Source organism: Marmota marmota, unplaced genomic scaffold, assembly GCF_001458135.2.
Source record: "Marmota marmota marmota unplaced genomic scaffold, marMar, whole genome shotgun sequence".
Lineage (NCBI taxonomy): Eukaryota > Metazoa > Chordata > Mammalia > Rodentia > Sciuridae > Marmota > Marmota marmota.
In genome coordinates this window covers 5,770,258-5,786,097 of record NW_025999863.1, presented here as the reverse complement: position 1 = coordinate 5,786,097, position 15,840 = coordinate 5,770,258, and the positions used below count along the sequence as shown (strand labels likewise).

General features: G+C 55.8%; 1 protein-coding gene across 1 annotated transcript in view; it reads left to right on the top strand.

Annotated features, from left to right (window-relative positions):
• Muc16 (mucin 16, cell surface associated) overlaps positions 1-15,840 on the top strand; it is a 94,392-nt gene that overhangs the window by 68,802 nt on the left and 9,750 nt on the right. Inside the window, 25 exon segments of the mRNA XM_048811108.1 lie at positions 18-184; positions 345-412; positions 983-1,155; positions 1,289-1,324; positions 1,796-1,920; positions 2,082-2,149; positions 3,268-3,440; positions 3,574-3,609; positions 4,081-4,205; positions 4,366-4,433; positions 5,008-5,180; positions 5,314-5,349; positions 5,821-5,945; positions 6,106-6,173; positions 6,771-6,943; positions 7,047-7,082; positions 8,890-9,014; positions 9,107-9,174; positions 9,596-9,768; positions 10,068-10,103; positions 10,518-10,642; positions 10,730-10,797; positions 13,178-13,350; positions 14,099-14,134; positions 15,100-15,165. Coding sequence (XP_048667065.1) covers positions 18-184; positions 345-412; positions 983-1,155; positions 1,289-1,324; positions 1,796-1,920; positions 2,082-2,149; positions 3,268-3,440; positions 3,574-3,609; positions 4,081-4,205; positions 4,366-4,433; positions 5,008-5,180; positions 5,314-5,349; positions 5,821-5,945; positions 6,106-6,173; positions 6,771-6,943; positions 7,047-7,082; positions 8,890-9,014; positions 9,107-9,174; positions 9,596-9,768; positions 10,068-10,103; positions 10,518-10,642; positions 10,730-10,797; positions 13,178-13,350; positions 14,099-14,134; positions 15,100-15,165 — 2,520 coding nt within the window.

The following is a 15,840-nucleotide window of genomic DNA, read 5'->3' as shown; positions in this document are numbered from 1 at the left end:
CCACTATGTCTACCCAGACCTGACTCAAGGGGACCTCTTGACTCCCTCCATGGATGCAGCCTCAGGACTTCGCCTGGAGTCCTTCACCCTCAACTTCACCATCACCAACCTGCGCTACGAGGACGACATGCAGCCCCCAGGGTCTTGGATTTTCAACAGCACAGAGAAGACTCTGCAGCAGCTGGTGAGCACAGTGCCTGTCCCACTCGGGTCCTGCCCACTGGAGCCAGCCTGCCTGTGTCCCACCCTCTGATGCACCTGTATCCTCCAGGATCCCCACACCCACCAATGGTGCCATTGCCCACCTCTCAGCTGACCCACTCCCCCCTCTCTCTCCTCCACAGCTCGGACCCTTGTTCACGAACACCAGTGTGGGTCCCCTGTACTCTGGCTGCAGACTGACTTTGCTCAGGTGAGACTTAGAGTCACTGGTGCTCCCAGGCCCAAGCAGTGTGGGTGCTTCCTTCCTGCCCCCCTGTCCTTCCTGTCCTCCTCAGAGATGGCCTCAGGAGGCACCAGCTCCAGCACCAAGACCTCCCTTAACCCTTCCACTTCCCCCTCCTGACCTGTCTCAAATTCTGTCCATCAGCATGACTGACCCTCGTCCCCTCCCTCCCTTCGCCCTTTTACAAGAAGGGCATTTCCTTTAGATGATGGATTCCCTTACCAGGATGTATCTTGTGACAGACACACTTTCTATATTTGCCTTAAACCACAACCTCAGTTCTCCACCTGTCCCACCTGGGACCCACCTGTCCCCAAGCCATAAGGTTGGATTTTTATTCTCCACCTTCAGGAACGTTTTCCCGTCAGCCAACTCCTCTCCCAGGGGGAGGCCGTCCAGAAGTCAGTGCACAGGATGACCAGGCTGGCTTCCCACCCTTGCAGGGCCTCCTCATTTTCTCTGTCACTTTTCTGCCCTAATCAGAGGTATCTCTGGACCTTTCTCTGAAAATGCACTCATGCCCCCTGCTCTCCCCAGGTCTGAGAAGGATGGATCAGCCACCAGGGTGGACGCTGTCTGCACCTACCGTCCTGACCCCGTGGGCCCCAAGCTGGACAGGGAGAAGCTGTACTGGGAGCTGAGCCAGCTGACCCACGGCATCACCCAGCTGGGCCCCTACGCCCTGGACCAGAACAGTCTCTATGTCAATGGTGAGCAGGGGCCACCCGTGCTGTGCTGTAGGGTAGAGCCCGCGTCCTCCACGTCTGGGTGGACTTCGTCCTTACCCACTCACACGTTCATATTCATTCTCCCCTGCGCCTCTCTCCCCCTCTCCTGCTGCAGGTTACACCCACCAGGCCACAGCAACTACGCCCACTGGTGAGTCCACAGTGACCCTGTCATGGTCCCTTGACGACAAGGGCATTTAGCAGACCCTGCCCACATCTCCAGCTGTCAGGGAGGGTAGGATCCAGGTCACAGGCTGGAAAGCCAGTGGGATAGGTCTCAGCTCTGATCACCTCGTGTTGTTGCCTGGACACACACCAAGGACATTAAACGTTGTTTGGGTGTAAAAAAAGACAAAAGTACTACAAAAATTAATAAAAAATAGAGGTGTGTGATAAACTATTTCATCAGAGCTTTGTAGCTTGCAGACCCTTCCCTCCTTGCTTGTAGCATGTGAGAATCAAGGCTTCGTTTAGACATTAGGCACCAAGGATCCTCAGCCATTGCAAACTTCTCAACTTGTGTGCTCCTTGGTGTAAAGACTATGGCCACAGACCCTGCATGCCCATATTGTCCACCCCAGACCTGACTCAGGGGACCTCTCCTCTCCCTTCCCTGATGCAGTCTCAGGACCTCCCCTGGAGTCCTTCACCCTCAACTTCACCATCACCAACCTGCGCTACGAGGACGACATGCAGCCCCCAGGGTCCTTGACCTTCAACACCACTCAGAAGGTCCTGAAGCACCTGGTGAGCACAGTGCCTGTCCCACTCTGGTCCTGCCCACTGGAGCCAGCCTGCCTCTGTCCCACCCTCTAATGCACCTGTATCCTCCAGGATCCCCTCACCCACCAATGATGCAATTGCCCACCTCTCAGCTGACCCACTCCCCCCCTCTGTCTCCTCCACAGCTCGGACCCTTGTTCAAGAACACCAGTGTGGGTCCCCTGTACTCTGGCTGCAGACTGACTTTGCTCAGGTGAGACTTAGAGTCACTGGTGCTCCCAGGCCCAAGCAATGTGGGTGCTTCCTTCCTGCCCCCCTGTCCTTCCTGTCCTCCACAGAGATGGTCTCAGGAGGTGTCAGCTCCTGTTGGGTTCCTTGCAACAAAAACACTCAGGGTCACTCCAGGGGAAATGGCTGCGTGAAATAAACACACAAGAGACAAGATGCCGTTTTCTTTGGGGGTCCTGTGACCCCTCCTCTGACTTTCAGGGTCCCCAGAAAGAGAGAGTAAGCTCCTGGTTAATATTTTATTGAGGTAAAGCCACTCAAATGAAGCTGGGGTCAGTATTCAGGGGGCTGAGTCTAATTTCCTGATGTCTGCTGTCAGCAGGTTGACTGACATCTAGGAAGGCCACACCCAAAGGCAGAACAAGAGAAGGGGTCACACAAAGGGCATTCCCAAGGAACATTCTATTCCAAACAGGGCAAAGGGGTAACATCACAAAGGAACAGGTGAGCGTAGCTCAATCCATGGGCAACACACCTACGTCTGAAGACAATTTTGCTATTTTGAGGATCGGGGCAGTCAATATCCAGGTCACTACAAAAGTGACCTACAAAGCCTCTTCTGAGAATGGGAAGGAAATGACAGTCACTCAGCGAGACCTCCTGTTAGTAGGCTCTAACAGGCTCTAGCCACAAGGCCTCCTTTAACCCTTCCACTCTCTCCTCCTGACCTGTCTCTAATTCTGTCCATCAGCATGACTGACCCTCGTCCCCTCCCTCCCTTCTCCCTTTTACAACAAGGGCTTTTCCTATAGATGATGGATTTTGTTGCCAGGATGTATCTTGTGACAGACACACTTTCTACATTTGCCTTAATGCACAACCCCAGTTCTCCAACTGTCTCACTGGGACTCACCTGTCCCCAAGCCATGAGGTTGCATTTTTATTCTCAAACATCAGGAACATTTTCCCTTCAGCTGATTCTTCTCCCAGGGGGAGGCCGTCCAGAAGTCAGTGCACAGGATGACCAGGCTGGCTTCCCACCCTTGCAGGGCCTCCTCATTTTCTCTGTCACTTTTCTGCCCTAATCAGAGGTATCTCTGGACCTTTCTCTGAAAATGCACTCATGCCCCCTGCTCTCCCCAGGTCTGAGAAGGATGGGTCAGCCACCAGGGTGGACGCTGTCTGCACCTACTGTCCTGACCCCGTGGGCCCCAAGCTGGACAGGGAGAAGCTGTACTGGGAGCTGAGCCAGCTGACCCATGGCATCACCCAGCTGGGCCCCTACGCCCTGGACCAGAACAGTCTCTATGTCAATGGTGAGCAGGGGCCACCCGTGCTGTGCTGTAGGGTAGAGCCCGCGTCCTCCACGTCTGGGTGGACTTCGTCCTTACCCACTCACACGTTCATATTCATTCTCCCCTGCGCCTCTCTCCCCCTCTCCTGCTGCAGGTTACACCCACCAGGCCACAGCAACTACGCTCAGTGGTGAGTCCACAGTGACCCTGTCATGGTCCCTTGACGACAAGGGCATTTAGCAGACCCTGCCCACATCTCCAGCTATTAGGGAGGGTAGGATCCAGGTCACAGGCTGGAAAGCCAGTGGGATAGGTCTCAGCTCTGATCACCTTGTGTTGTTGCCTGGACACACACCAAGGTCATTAAATGTCGTTTGGCTGGAAAACAGACAAAGGTAGGTTCAAAAATTCATAAAAAAATAGAAGTGTGTAATAACTTCTTTCATCAGAGATTTGTAGCTTCCAGATCCTTCCCTCCTGCTTGTAGCATGTGACAATCAAGGCTTGGTTTAGGCATTAGGCACCAAGGACCCTCAGCCATTGCAAACTTCTCAAGCAATGTGCTCCATGGTGTAAGGACTATGGCCACAGACCCTGCCTGCCCACTTTGTTCACTGCAGACTTTACTCAGAGTATCTCTCCTCTCCCTCCCCTGATGCAGTCTCAGGACCTCCCCTGGAGTCCTTCACCCTCAACTTCACCATCACCAACCTGCGCTACGAGGACGACATGCAGCCCCCAGGGTCCTTGACCTTCAACACCACTCAGAAGGTCCTGCAGCAGCTGGTGAGCACAGTGCCTGTCCCACTCGGGTCCTGCCCACTGGAGCCAGCCTGCCTGTGTCCCACCCTCTGATGCACCTGTATCCTCCAGGATCCCCACACCCACCAATGGTGCCATTGCCCACCTCTCAGCTGACCCACTCCCCCCTCTCTCTCCTCCACAGCTCGGACCCTTGTTCACGAACACCAGTGTGGGTCCCCTGTACTCTGGCTGCAGACTGACTTTGCTCAGGTGAGACTTAGAGTCACTGGTGCTCCCAGGCCCAAGCAGTGTGAGTGCTTCCTTCCTGCCCCCCTGTCCTTCCTGTCCTCCTCAGAGATGGCCTCAGGAGGCACCAGCTCCAGCACCAAGGCCTCCCTTAACCCTTCAACACCACTCAGAAGGTCTGAGCTGTCTCAAATTCTGTGCATCAGCATGACTGACCCTCGTCCCCTCCCTCCCTTCTCCCTTTTACAACAAGGGCTTTTCCTATAGATGATGGATTTTGTTGCCAGGATGTATCTTGTGACAGACACACTTTCTACATTTGCCTTAATGCACAACCCCAGTTCTCCAACTGTCTCACTGGGACTCACCTGTCCCCAAGCCATGAGGTTGCATTTTTATTCTCAAACATCAGGAACATTTTCCCTTCAGCTGATTCTTCTCCCAGGGGGAGGCCGTCCAGAAGTCAGTGCACAGGATGACCAGGCTGGCTTCCCACCCTTGCAGGGCCTCCTCATTTTCTCTGTCACTTTTCTGCCCTAATCAGAGGTATCTCTGGACCTTTCTCTGAAAATGCACTCATGCCCCCTGCTCTCCCCAGGTCTGAGAAGGATGGGTCAGCCACCAGGGTGGACGCTGTCTGCACCTACTGTCCTGACCCCGTGGGCCCCAAGCTGGACAGGGAGAAGCTGTACTGGGAGCTGAGCCAGCTGACCCATGGCATCACCCAGCTGGGCCCCTACGCCCTGGACCAGAACAGTCTCTATGTCAATGGTGAGCAGGGGCCACCCGTGCTGTGCTGTAGGGTAGAGCCCGCGTCCTCCACGTCTGGGTGGACTTCGTCCTTACCCACTCACACGTTCATATTCATTCTCCCCTGCGCCTCTCTCCCCCTCTCCTGCTGCAGGTTACACCCACCAGGCCACAGCAACTACGCTCAGTGGTGAGTCCACAGTGACCCTGTCATGGTCCCTTGACGACAAGGGCATTTAGCAGACCCTGCCCACATCTCCAGCTATTAGGGAGGGTAGGATCCAGGTCACAGGCTGGAAAGCCAGTGGGATAGGTCTCAGCTCTGATCACCTTGTGTTGTTGCCTGGACACACACCAAGGTCATTAAATGTCGTTTGGCTGGAAAACAGACAAAGGTAGGTTCAAAAATTCATAAAAAAATAGAAGTGTGTAATAACTTCTTTCATCAGAGATTTGTAGCTTCCAGATCCTTCCCTCCTGCTTGTAGCATGTGACAATCAAGGCTTGGTTTAGGCATTAGGCACCAAGGACCCTCAGCCATTGCAAACTTCTCAAGCAATGTGCTCCATGGTGTAAGGACTATGGCCACAGACCCTGCCTGCCCACTTTGTTCACTGCAGACTTTACTCAGAGTATCTCTCCTCTCCCTCCCCTGATGCAGTCTCAGGACCTCCCCTGGAGTCCTTCACCCTCAACTTCACCATCACCAACCTGCGCTACGAGGACGACATGCAGCCCCCAGGGTCCTTGACCTTCAACACCACTCAGAAGGTCCTGCAGCAGCTGGTGAGCACAGTGCCTGTCCCACTCGGGTCCTGCCCACTGGAGCCAGCCTGCCTGTGTCCCACCCTCTGATGCACCTGTATCCTCCAGGATCCCCACACCCACCAATGGTGCCATTGCCCACCTCTCAGCTGACCCACTCCCCCCTCTCTCTCCTCCACAGCTCGGACCCTTGTTCACGAACACCAGTGTGGGTCCCCTGTACTCTGGCTGCAGACTGACTTTGCTCAGGTGAGTGCTTCCAGTACCAGTCTATGACTTCCTCAAGTGCTCCCCAGCTCAGGAGTTTGGTCACTTCCTTCCTTCACTCCTCTGGCTGTCTTCAGTAGAGGTGGAATTCAGGAGGTGTTGGCTGTAGCACCAGGAGTGTCCTAAAACTACAACTTCACCCCTCAACTCCCCGCCCCACCCCTGGATTTTGTAGAATCCATCAACCATACTGGATCTCCCACGTGATGGTCGTCCTTCTGAAATCTCACTCTGCTCCCTTTCCCAATGAGGACATTTTCTCTGAGTGTCAATTTCTCTCTCAGCACGAACTTGTATTCTCCGCCCGTTTTAATCAGCAGCTGCACCTCTTCTCTGGTCCCCAGCGTCTGACTCCTGCCCACGTGCCATGGGATGCAGGCTCAAAGTCTCGCCATTTAATAAAGACTCCTGAGTCCATGACTCTGCCCTCAGTGTCCCTCACAGGATCTTAGTCTGGCCTCTCACTTCTCTGCCACACTTGTCTTTGCCTCTGGCTGCCTCCTGACCTGCTCCCCCAAAACTCAGGACCCCTTCCTGGGCTCTCGACTTACAGCTGTCTCTCTTACTTGCTCTTCCCAGGCCAGAGAAGGATGGGGCTGCCACCAGAGTGGATGCTGCTTGTACCCACCGCCCAGGCCCCACAAGTGTGGGACTGGACAGAAAGCAGTTGTACGAGGAACTGAGCCAGCTCACCCAGGGCATCTCCCAGCTGGGGCCCTACACCCTGGATAAGGACAGTCTCTATGTTGATGGTGAGGGGCTGCCATCTCTCACAGCAGTTCCGTGAGTTCTGCACGGTCTTTCTCTCTTCTCTGATGCCCTTCCCTCTAACTCTTTCTCCTTCTACCTGTACAGGCTATACCCGCCAGGCCTTGCCCACTACCTCCAGCTGTGAGTATTCTGGGTCTCTCTCAGCTCTCACTCTTGTAACCTTCTGCCTGGTCCAAGCCCTTCAAGGCCAGGGCTCCTTGCCTCCACTCCCAATCCCAGCCCCGTCCAACCCAGTATGTACAGGGAGCTGTACCTGCTAGTTCCCAGACCCCGGCATCTCCTCCCGAGCATCTCCTGGATGGTGGAGGCCCCAGCCCAGCACTTGGGGTATGTTCCCCCAACTTCTGCAGTTAGAGGATCCACTCTCTGGTCAAGGGCCGGGCTGGGATGCAGCTGTCCTTCCCTGCTGCGGCAGATCCTAAGTTAGCTTCCATCCAGGACGGTCCTTGAAGTAAAGCCTCGGCCGCTCTGGGGTTAGGAGTGAACTTTGACCCTTTCCAGGTGAGGGCTCTGTCTTCATTTTGTGAATCATAGTAGTCCAGATCCCTGGGTTCCACCCTGCCCCCCAAACTGGGAGCTCCTCAACCAGCCGGCCCTCCCTGATTACCCACTCTTTGGATGGGGAAGAGTCCAGAGGAGATGCATAGGAATGGGGACTGAATCGGGGTGGCAAAGTCGCCTACCCCTGCACACATATCCCCAGGGAGGAGGCCCCGACTCCAGACTGTATGGGGTACAGAGAAAGGCACAAATGCATGCACGGCAATCACCCCGTTCCCTTAAAGAGGTAGCACACCTTGGGTCTCCTTCCTGGCCTTTTTCCTCGGCAGCCATGACCACCGCATTCTTCTTAGCACCCTCTCTGGCTCCGCCTGCCCCAGGTGGGAAGGCAGCATCTCCAGGATGCAGGCTTCTCTTTGCTCCAGTACAATTGGTACTGACCCGTTTGCACCTAATCATTCCTCTCGTTGCTCGCTCACCTTCCCCAAGGAACTCACCCATTTCTGTGGATTCCAGGGACCGTCTAGGTCTCAGGATCCAAATCCTGGGTCCAGCCCATGCCACACAGAGGTTACTGACCTGTGGCCCTCTCGCCTCCCGGCCATCACACAGGCCCCCTGGTCTCTGACACCCTAAGGAGAAGGTCCCCCAAACCTCCTCCTCCGTTGCCAAAAGCAGAGACAGAAAGCCAGGCTTGACCGTTCCTGCTCACCTCCTGCGTCCACCCCGCGGCCAATCTAACCCCTCCTCCCTCTGGGGTCTCCCAAGCCCTTCCTTTCTCTGCCTCACTCTGATGACACCCACAGCCTCCACTCTGGCCTCCCGTCACCCTCTGCACCTCAGCTGCCACCTCCCTCCTAAGGTACCTTTGTCCGTGGGGTTCCCGTCAATCTTTGGATGACTCTATCTGGTGTGCAAGCAAGCCACATCCAGACCCGTGTTCTGCAGAGTCATTCCTTCCCCTTTGGGTCCTTCCCTTCTCACATCGTCCCTTCCTACGGCCACCATAAGAGGACTTCCTGTTCCTGTGCGTCGCGGCACCTTGCTCTCTCCTCTTCCCAGCCTTTGCCCAGGCGGCTGCTCCCTCCTGGAGTCCGCGCTCCACGGTGGACCCCTTACCCATGCTTTTGGTCACACCTGAAATGGCGCTTTCTCTGGAAAGCCATCTTAAGTCATTGCTTGGTGGCCTTCCTGGATGGTTCATGGCCTCCCCCAAAAGCATAATGGTGTTGCCACTTCCATCAGAGAACTTTGCACACATTAGGCACTCAATAAATGCTCCCTGAATGACACAAGGTTCCTGAAGTCTTAGGGATTCCACGAGGTCCCCCGCTGCAGTTCAGGCGTCTACAGCCAGCAGCCCGCAGTCAGGACCGGAGGCCGGCAGGGTGGCTACTGTGTCTGACACCTTCCTCTTCCTCTGCAGTCAATGGCTCCTCCGTGGTAGCCGTCACCCTCAACTTCACCATCACCAACATGCAACACACGGAAGAGATGGAGCACCCAGGGTCCTTGAAGTTCATCTTCACCGAGAAGATCCTGAAGCGCCAAGTGAGAGCCTCCCATGGCCACTCCCGGCCCCCTCACCCCTGCCCGCGTCACCCTGCGGCCAGGCTCTCTAACCTCCTGTCCCTTCCCACCAGCTCGAGACCTTGCTCAACAAGACCAGTGTGGGCCCCCTCTACGCCGGCTGCAGGCTGGCCTCGCTCAGGTGAGGCCCGGAGGAAGTGCTCACTCGGGTGGGGTGGACCTCAGGCACCAGCCAGGGAGCCTCCAGCACCTACCATGGGACCGCCACCCCTTCTTCCTGCCCAGGGGGAGCAAAGGCCTGAGCATTCGGTGGCTTTGAGACGAGGAACTGTGTTTAGTGTACAAAATCCAGGTGACACTCTGCCTTCAGGGAGGGTTCTCCTCTGAGACGCAGGAGGACAACCCCACACCCTATCTGCACAGTTTACTCAAGATGTGTCGGGTCCCCAGGGCCAGGAGGCCGTCTGATGACACACTCAGGACAGGCCCCCTGTGGCCTTGACAGCTGGCCCCACGGTGTCTCCCTCGGCCTTCTCCCCCCCACACCCAGATGGCTCAAGACCCTCCTCAGCATCCCACGCCCCATGTCCCCCCTTCTCCAGGCCTGAGGATGGCGGAGCCTCCACGGGAGTGGATATGATCTGCACCTTCCACTCTGACCCCGTGGGCACCCGGCTGGACACGGAGCGGCTGTACTGGGAGCTGAGCCATGAGACCCATGGTGTCACCCGGCTGGGCTCCTACAGTCTGGACAGGAACAGTCTCTACGTCAACGGTGAGGGGCTGACTCAGAGCCATGCTCCCTCTGCCCGTTGGAGTGGGGTTTCCCAGAGTTCGAGCAAAGCCTCCATCTCTCTAGGGGGGACCTGGGCCCATCTTTCTCTCCTTCTGGGTCTGACTTCCATCTTCCTTGAGATGGACCTGGTCACTGATGACCGATAACCTTCTCCCAGAACGTCCCTCCACCGCCTCTTTCCTCTGCTTTGACCCCAAAACAGTTCCCCAAACCTCTTCTATCCTTGATCTTCCGGGTCCCCCAGCTGACCCTCGGCTCTGCCTCACTTCTCTGTGCAGGTTACACCTTTGGATCCGCGGCCCTAACCCCCACCAGTGAGTACCCGATGTTGGCTTCCCACACCCCCTGTCCTCGGAGAGGGAAGCACCACCCCTGCCTTCTCTCTCTCCTGGGCCATCGCAGTGTCCCAGCCCAGGGCGGGAGGGCTCTCGGGACACATTCCCCCACATTCCCACCCTCCCTTGGCTTCCATCACAAACCCTCCCTTCCTGCCGTCAAAAGGTAAACTGAGGCATGATTTTAAAAATGTAAACAGCTCATTCGAGCAAGTAGCAAGTCGTGAAGCAGGAAGCAGAGGCTGAAGTGGCCTGGGGCTCTCCTCCAGGACCCAGGACAGGGGGCCCTGGAGGCCCCACCCAAGGGCACACACCGCCCCCACCTGGCCCCCATGCCACCCCCTTCGGCCACGGTCATCCCTGCCAGCTTCCCCTCTTGCCCACCTGCTATAGCTGGGGAGGTCAGCAGGGAGCCCTTCACCCTGAACTTCACCCTCCGCAACCTGCGCTACTCGTCTGAAATGCGCCGCCCCCGATCCCTCAAGTTCAACATCACGGACACCCTCATGCAGCACCTGGTGAGTGGCTTCTCCCCTCGCCCCATGCCCCCCCCTCGGTGGGCAGCACCTGCCTGGACCAACACAGCCTCCCCTCTTCCTCTCCAGCTCAGCCCTTTGTTCCAGAGGAGCAGTCTGGGGGCCCAGTACAGAGGCTGCCAGGTCACGGCCCTAAGGTGAGAAGAGCCCCTGCCCTCCTCCACCCACCAAAGGCCTCGCCCCTCGGCTGGCGTGTGCTAGTTTGTTCTCTTCTTGGGCTTTTCAGTTCTTTATTTTATGACAACTTCACTTTTGACGTATAAAAATTGTATATGTTGATATCCGCTGTGAAGTGATGGCCACCTTCCAGCTAATCCAGGTCTCTCTACCTAGTTACCACTTTGCGCCTTTTGACCAGTATCACCCTACCCCATCCCCCAGCCCTGGCAGCCATCGTCCTACGTACGGTCTGCGTGACCATTAGGAGTCCCTTTGTGACGATAGTGCTGGGAGGAGCTCAGGAGTGGAGATCGCTCTTTGCGATACTGATCTCATTGACTTTGGATGGACACCACACATACACACACACACACACACACACACACACACACACGTCCACATGCAGAGCTGAGTGGAATCCCGTAGGTTAAGGCCACAAGGGAGTTGGACACGGCATGAAGGCAGAGATGCCACACCTTTCCTTCCCACGGCCGTCACCCATGGGATGCCTGCAGGCCCAGCAAAGGGTCGATGTTCCCAGGAAAAGCAGCCTAAGGTCCCTGAAGTCACCTAGGCAACTGTTGTCATTATGACCACGCATCAGAGGCACCCTCCATAGCAGGCTAATAATGTATTTCCCGGCCATGGGACCTCCAAGTCAGTTAAGAACAAGAGAAGCAGAGAACATGGGGTTCTCCCCTGTAGCAGATTCACGTGGGGTTCTCCCCTGTAGCAGCCACCACCACTACGTGTTTCCAAACCTCCCTGTCACCTAAAGGAGAGGCCGCATGCCCTGGGCAGGTGCTCTGAGTCCCGGGTCAGTGTGCATTCTGCTGGTGTTTACTAAGTGCTTCCCCATTCGTATTTCCCTTCAAGTGATAGCTCCTCTGAGCTAGGTAGAGCCACCAAAGTGACACAGACAGACACTGTCCCTGTCCTCATCCAGAAAAAAAGGAACCAATATTAATTAGGAAAATAAATACCTAAGGAACATGATTTCAAATGTCATCAGGTGGTGTGGGAGCATTAAATAGAGTGAGGGTGACTTCTGAGTTGTGCCCCAATGGCCACAAAAACTTCCAGACACAGAGAACAGCATGGGCAAAGGCCCTGGGTGAGAATGAGCTTGGCCTGCTCAGGGAAGACCAAGGAGGCCAGAGTGGCTGGAGAGGGCAGCCAGAGGGAAAGAAGGAGAAGATGAGATTCAAGACATTATCAGCGTCCATGCTCTGCAGGGTCTTGGGGGACTTCTTAAAAATTGCAGTAAAATGCACATGGAATTTGCCATCTGTACTAGTCAGCTTCACATTACTATAACAAAATGCTTGAGGCAATTCATTCACAAAGACAAGGTTTCTTTTGGCTCATGGTTTGGAAGCTCCACTCTATGGCATTATTAGCCCCATAGCTTTGAGCATCTGATGAAGGAGGCAAATTATTTCAGGAGTGTGTGGCAGAATGAACCATTTACATCCTGCCAGGAACCAAAAAAAAAAAAGATGATTGGTGGAGCCCCACTCTCCCCTTGGAGGGCACACCTCCTATAACCTGAGGACCTCTTAAAGGCCTACAGCGCCACCTGGTGACTAAGCCTTTAGTAACGGGCCTTTGGAGGATTTTTTTGGTGCACAATCCTTCACGCATGTGCAGCTGTCACCACCACCCGTCTCCAGGGCTTTCCATCTTCCCAAACTGAAAACTTCCCAAACACTGTCGTCATCCAACGTTAACTCCCTGTCCCCCACCCGGCTCCTGGCCCCTTTCTCCTTCTGTCTCGTGAATTCGACAGCTCCAGGAACCTCTGATGAGCAACAGCACACAGTGTTAGACTTCCGGTGACTGGTTTGTTCCAGTGACATAAACGTTCTCATTCACGTTATAGCACGTGTCAGGTTTTTCTCCCTTTTCGGGACTGAATAATATTTCGTTTGTATGAAATACTTCTCACTTTTCTTATCCATCTGTTGGGGTAGGCCCATGGGCTGGGTGCTGGGACTTCCATATGACAACCGTGAACTAGAGTAGTCCAGTTTCCGCCCTCAAGAGGCCACGTTCTGGAAGAAACAGGGACAAATGACTTATGATCCAGTCGAGAGTGACCAGGGCTGTGATGGGGAAGAACGGGGACTGCAGGATCCCCCAGGGCCCAGCGTCAGAGGCTCTTGAAGGAGGAAGGGGGAGGGGGAGAGGAGGGGAAGGGGAGGCCAGGAGGAGAGAGGTTTCCAGACAGAAGTAGCCAAGCGGCGAGCTCCTGAGATGGGAAAGCACGGGCAGGCTGTGAGGGGCAGTGACCACTCTCCACTGCAGGTGGGCAGGTGCCAGGTCACCCCCAAAAAAAGTTCCCCCGTCCCTCCCCAGGTCTGTGAAGAACGGTGAGCAGACCCAAGTGAATCTCCTCTGCACCTACCAGCGGCCACTCAGGGGCCCAGGTCTGTCCGCCCGGCAGGTGTTCCACGAGCTGAGAAGGCAGACTCGTGGCATCACCAGGCTGGGCCCCTACTCTCTGGACAAGGACAGCCTCTACCTCAATGGTGAGCAGCCCTCAGCCCACCCACCCCCCTGCAGCCCACGAGGATGCCAGTGTCGGGTCTCTAGGGGAAACTTAGACTTCGAACCCTGCCTCCGCATCCAGCCTCCCACAGCCTCCCTGCAAGGCCGGTCCTTGAGGAATCCTATTCTACAGGAGAAACCGAGGCTCAGATAGGGTGGCTTCCCCGAGTGGGTGCAGCCCGAGGGTGTCGGTCCAGGGAAGGAGCCCCATCTTCCACATGCATCGCCTGGCTCTGCTCTAGATATGCAGCTCGCAGAGGAGTCTTCCTTGGAGACACCTGGGGGGGGGTGGAACCCATCTGTACCCCTGCCCTGCTCTCTTCTCTTGATGAGGGGTGAAGGTCTTTCTAGAGTGGGTCCCCTATGCCAGGGAGGAAGTCAGGGACTCTGTCCCAAGAGGGGACCCAGACCTCTGGGGCACCAGCATCAGCATAGAACCCAGAAAAGATAGAATTCAAGAGGGCGTCCCTGCATGGGGTTCTGAGTCACAAAGCCTGGCCGTGGGGAGGTTGATCCGACTGCTCCCTCCCTCCCCTCCATCCCCAGCCTGGGGACAGCTCAGAGCTCATCCCTGTCCTCACCAAGTGGGCAGGGCACATCCTAGGGTGAACGGAGGCGTGTGGCAGGTGGGGGGGGGGGCCTGCCCACCTTAAGTGGTAAAGACGCAGACTTATGGTGGGCATGGGCAGCACGATGTGACCCTCTCCTCACCTGTGACATCTTTTCCAGGTTACAATGAGCGTGGTCCAGATGAGCCTCCTCCAAGTACGTGTCCTGGCATCCAGAGCTCTTTTCAGCTTCTCTCCTTCCTTCCCAAACTCAGGCGGGTCTCCTGGGAGGAGCCAGGGTCTCAGTGGGGAGGGGGGGAGGATGCTAAATCCCTGGCCTCTTCTCGCACCTGTAACGTGGCGTTGGATTCTGAATTCCCCACATTCGTCCGAGTTAAGGGAGAAGTTTGAACAAGCATCCTCTGAACCTAGGGATGGAGGTCACACGGGTGGCCGTGTAATTTATGCCTCAAAGACCACGGGGTGCCCAGCAGGGGCTTCTTGGTGTCAAGCTGCAAACTCTGCCAGCTCCCTGGTGGCTTTAGCTAAAATTGCGCGTGCTGCCATCTAGTGGTCAACTCGGCTGCCTACCGAGCCGTCCATTCTCCATCAGGTCCTCAGACATCTTCTGTCCATCCTTCCATCCATCCATCTGTATACCCATCCTTCTGCCTAGTTGCCTGGTTGTCCTTCCTTCCTCTATCTGCCTACACATCCACCTACCCACCCGCCCCATGAGCCTCCCAGCCATCTACTGAGCCATTCACCCAGCCACCCACTGGTCCTCCCAACTACCCACCCGTCAGTGCCTCTCTCCATTCCCCTTCACCCGCCTGTCCTTCCTTCTCCACCTCCACGTCTCCAACCGCCCCTCCGCGCGCTCCTCCTTGCCTTCTCTTCTGACCCTACATTCATCCCTCCTTCCTCTCCGTCCCTTCTCTCTGCCCGTGCATCCCAGGGTCCTCTTTGTCCTCCTCTCTGTCACCCAGGCTCCCTCTGGGGTTCCTTTCCTTCGCAGGCTTGCCCCCCACCCGCCGTGCGCGTGCTCTTTCCGCTCACTCTGGTCCATGGTTCACCTGGGATCGGTGGTTCTCGCGTGGCCCCCAGTGCAGCCCAGGGGGCGTGGGGGCTTCTCTCAGACCTGGGGGCTCGGTGCTTCCCTGATGGTGACTCTTTCTGCAGCTCCTGAGTTAACTACCACATTCCTGCCTTCGCCCAAGACATCTGCGCAGCCAGAAACCACCACAGGTATCTGAGGGTCCCTTTTCCTCCCCAAGATCAGATCCCAGTCCCCCACCTCCACAGTCCCATGAAAATTAAGAAGCCAGGGTGTCCGGGTGCTGGTTCCACCCATTGCGTTGGAATAGTGCGCAAGACTCCCAGCTCCTCTCTAGGTGCAACCCGGCACCCACTGACCACCCCACCAACCATCCCCAGCATCTGGTGACCACCAGTCGACTTTTTTTTTTTTTTTCTCCCAGTATCAGGGACTGAGCTCAGGTTTCTTAACCACTGAGCCACACCCCCAGCCCTTTTTATTTTTTTTTTTATTTTGAGACAGAGGCTCACTAAGTTGCTGAGGCTGGCTTTGAACCTGTGCTCCTCCTGCCTCAGCCTCCCGTGTCAGTGGTCCACTCTTGACTTCTATGAGATCAGTTTCTTTAGATTCCACGTAGGAGTGAGATCTTGCAGTCTTTGTCTTTCTGTGCCTGGCTTCTGTCACTTATCCAATTCTCCAATTGAGATCTCCAGTTCTCTCCATATTGTCACAAATAACAGGATTGTCACAAATGACTCAGTAGCATGCCAGTGTACGTACCGTGTCTTCTTTATCTGTTCATCAGTTGATGGACATCTCAGTTGAGAAACTTTGTCCCTTCTCCTCCTCCTCCTCTTCCTCCTCCTCCCCCTTCCTCCTCCTCC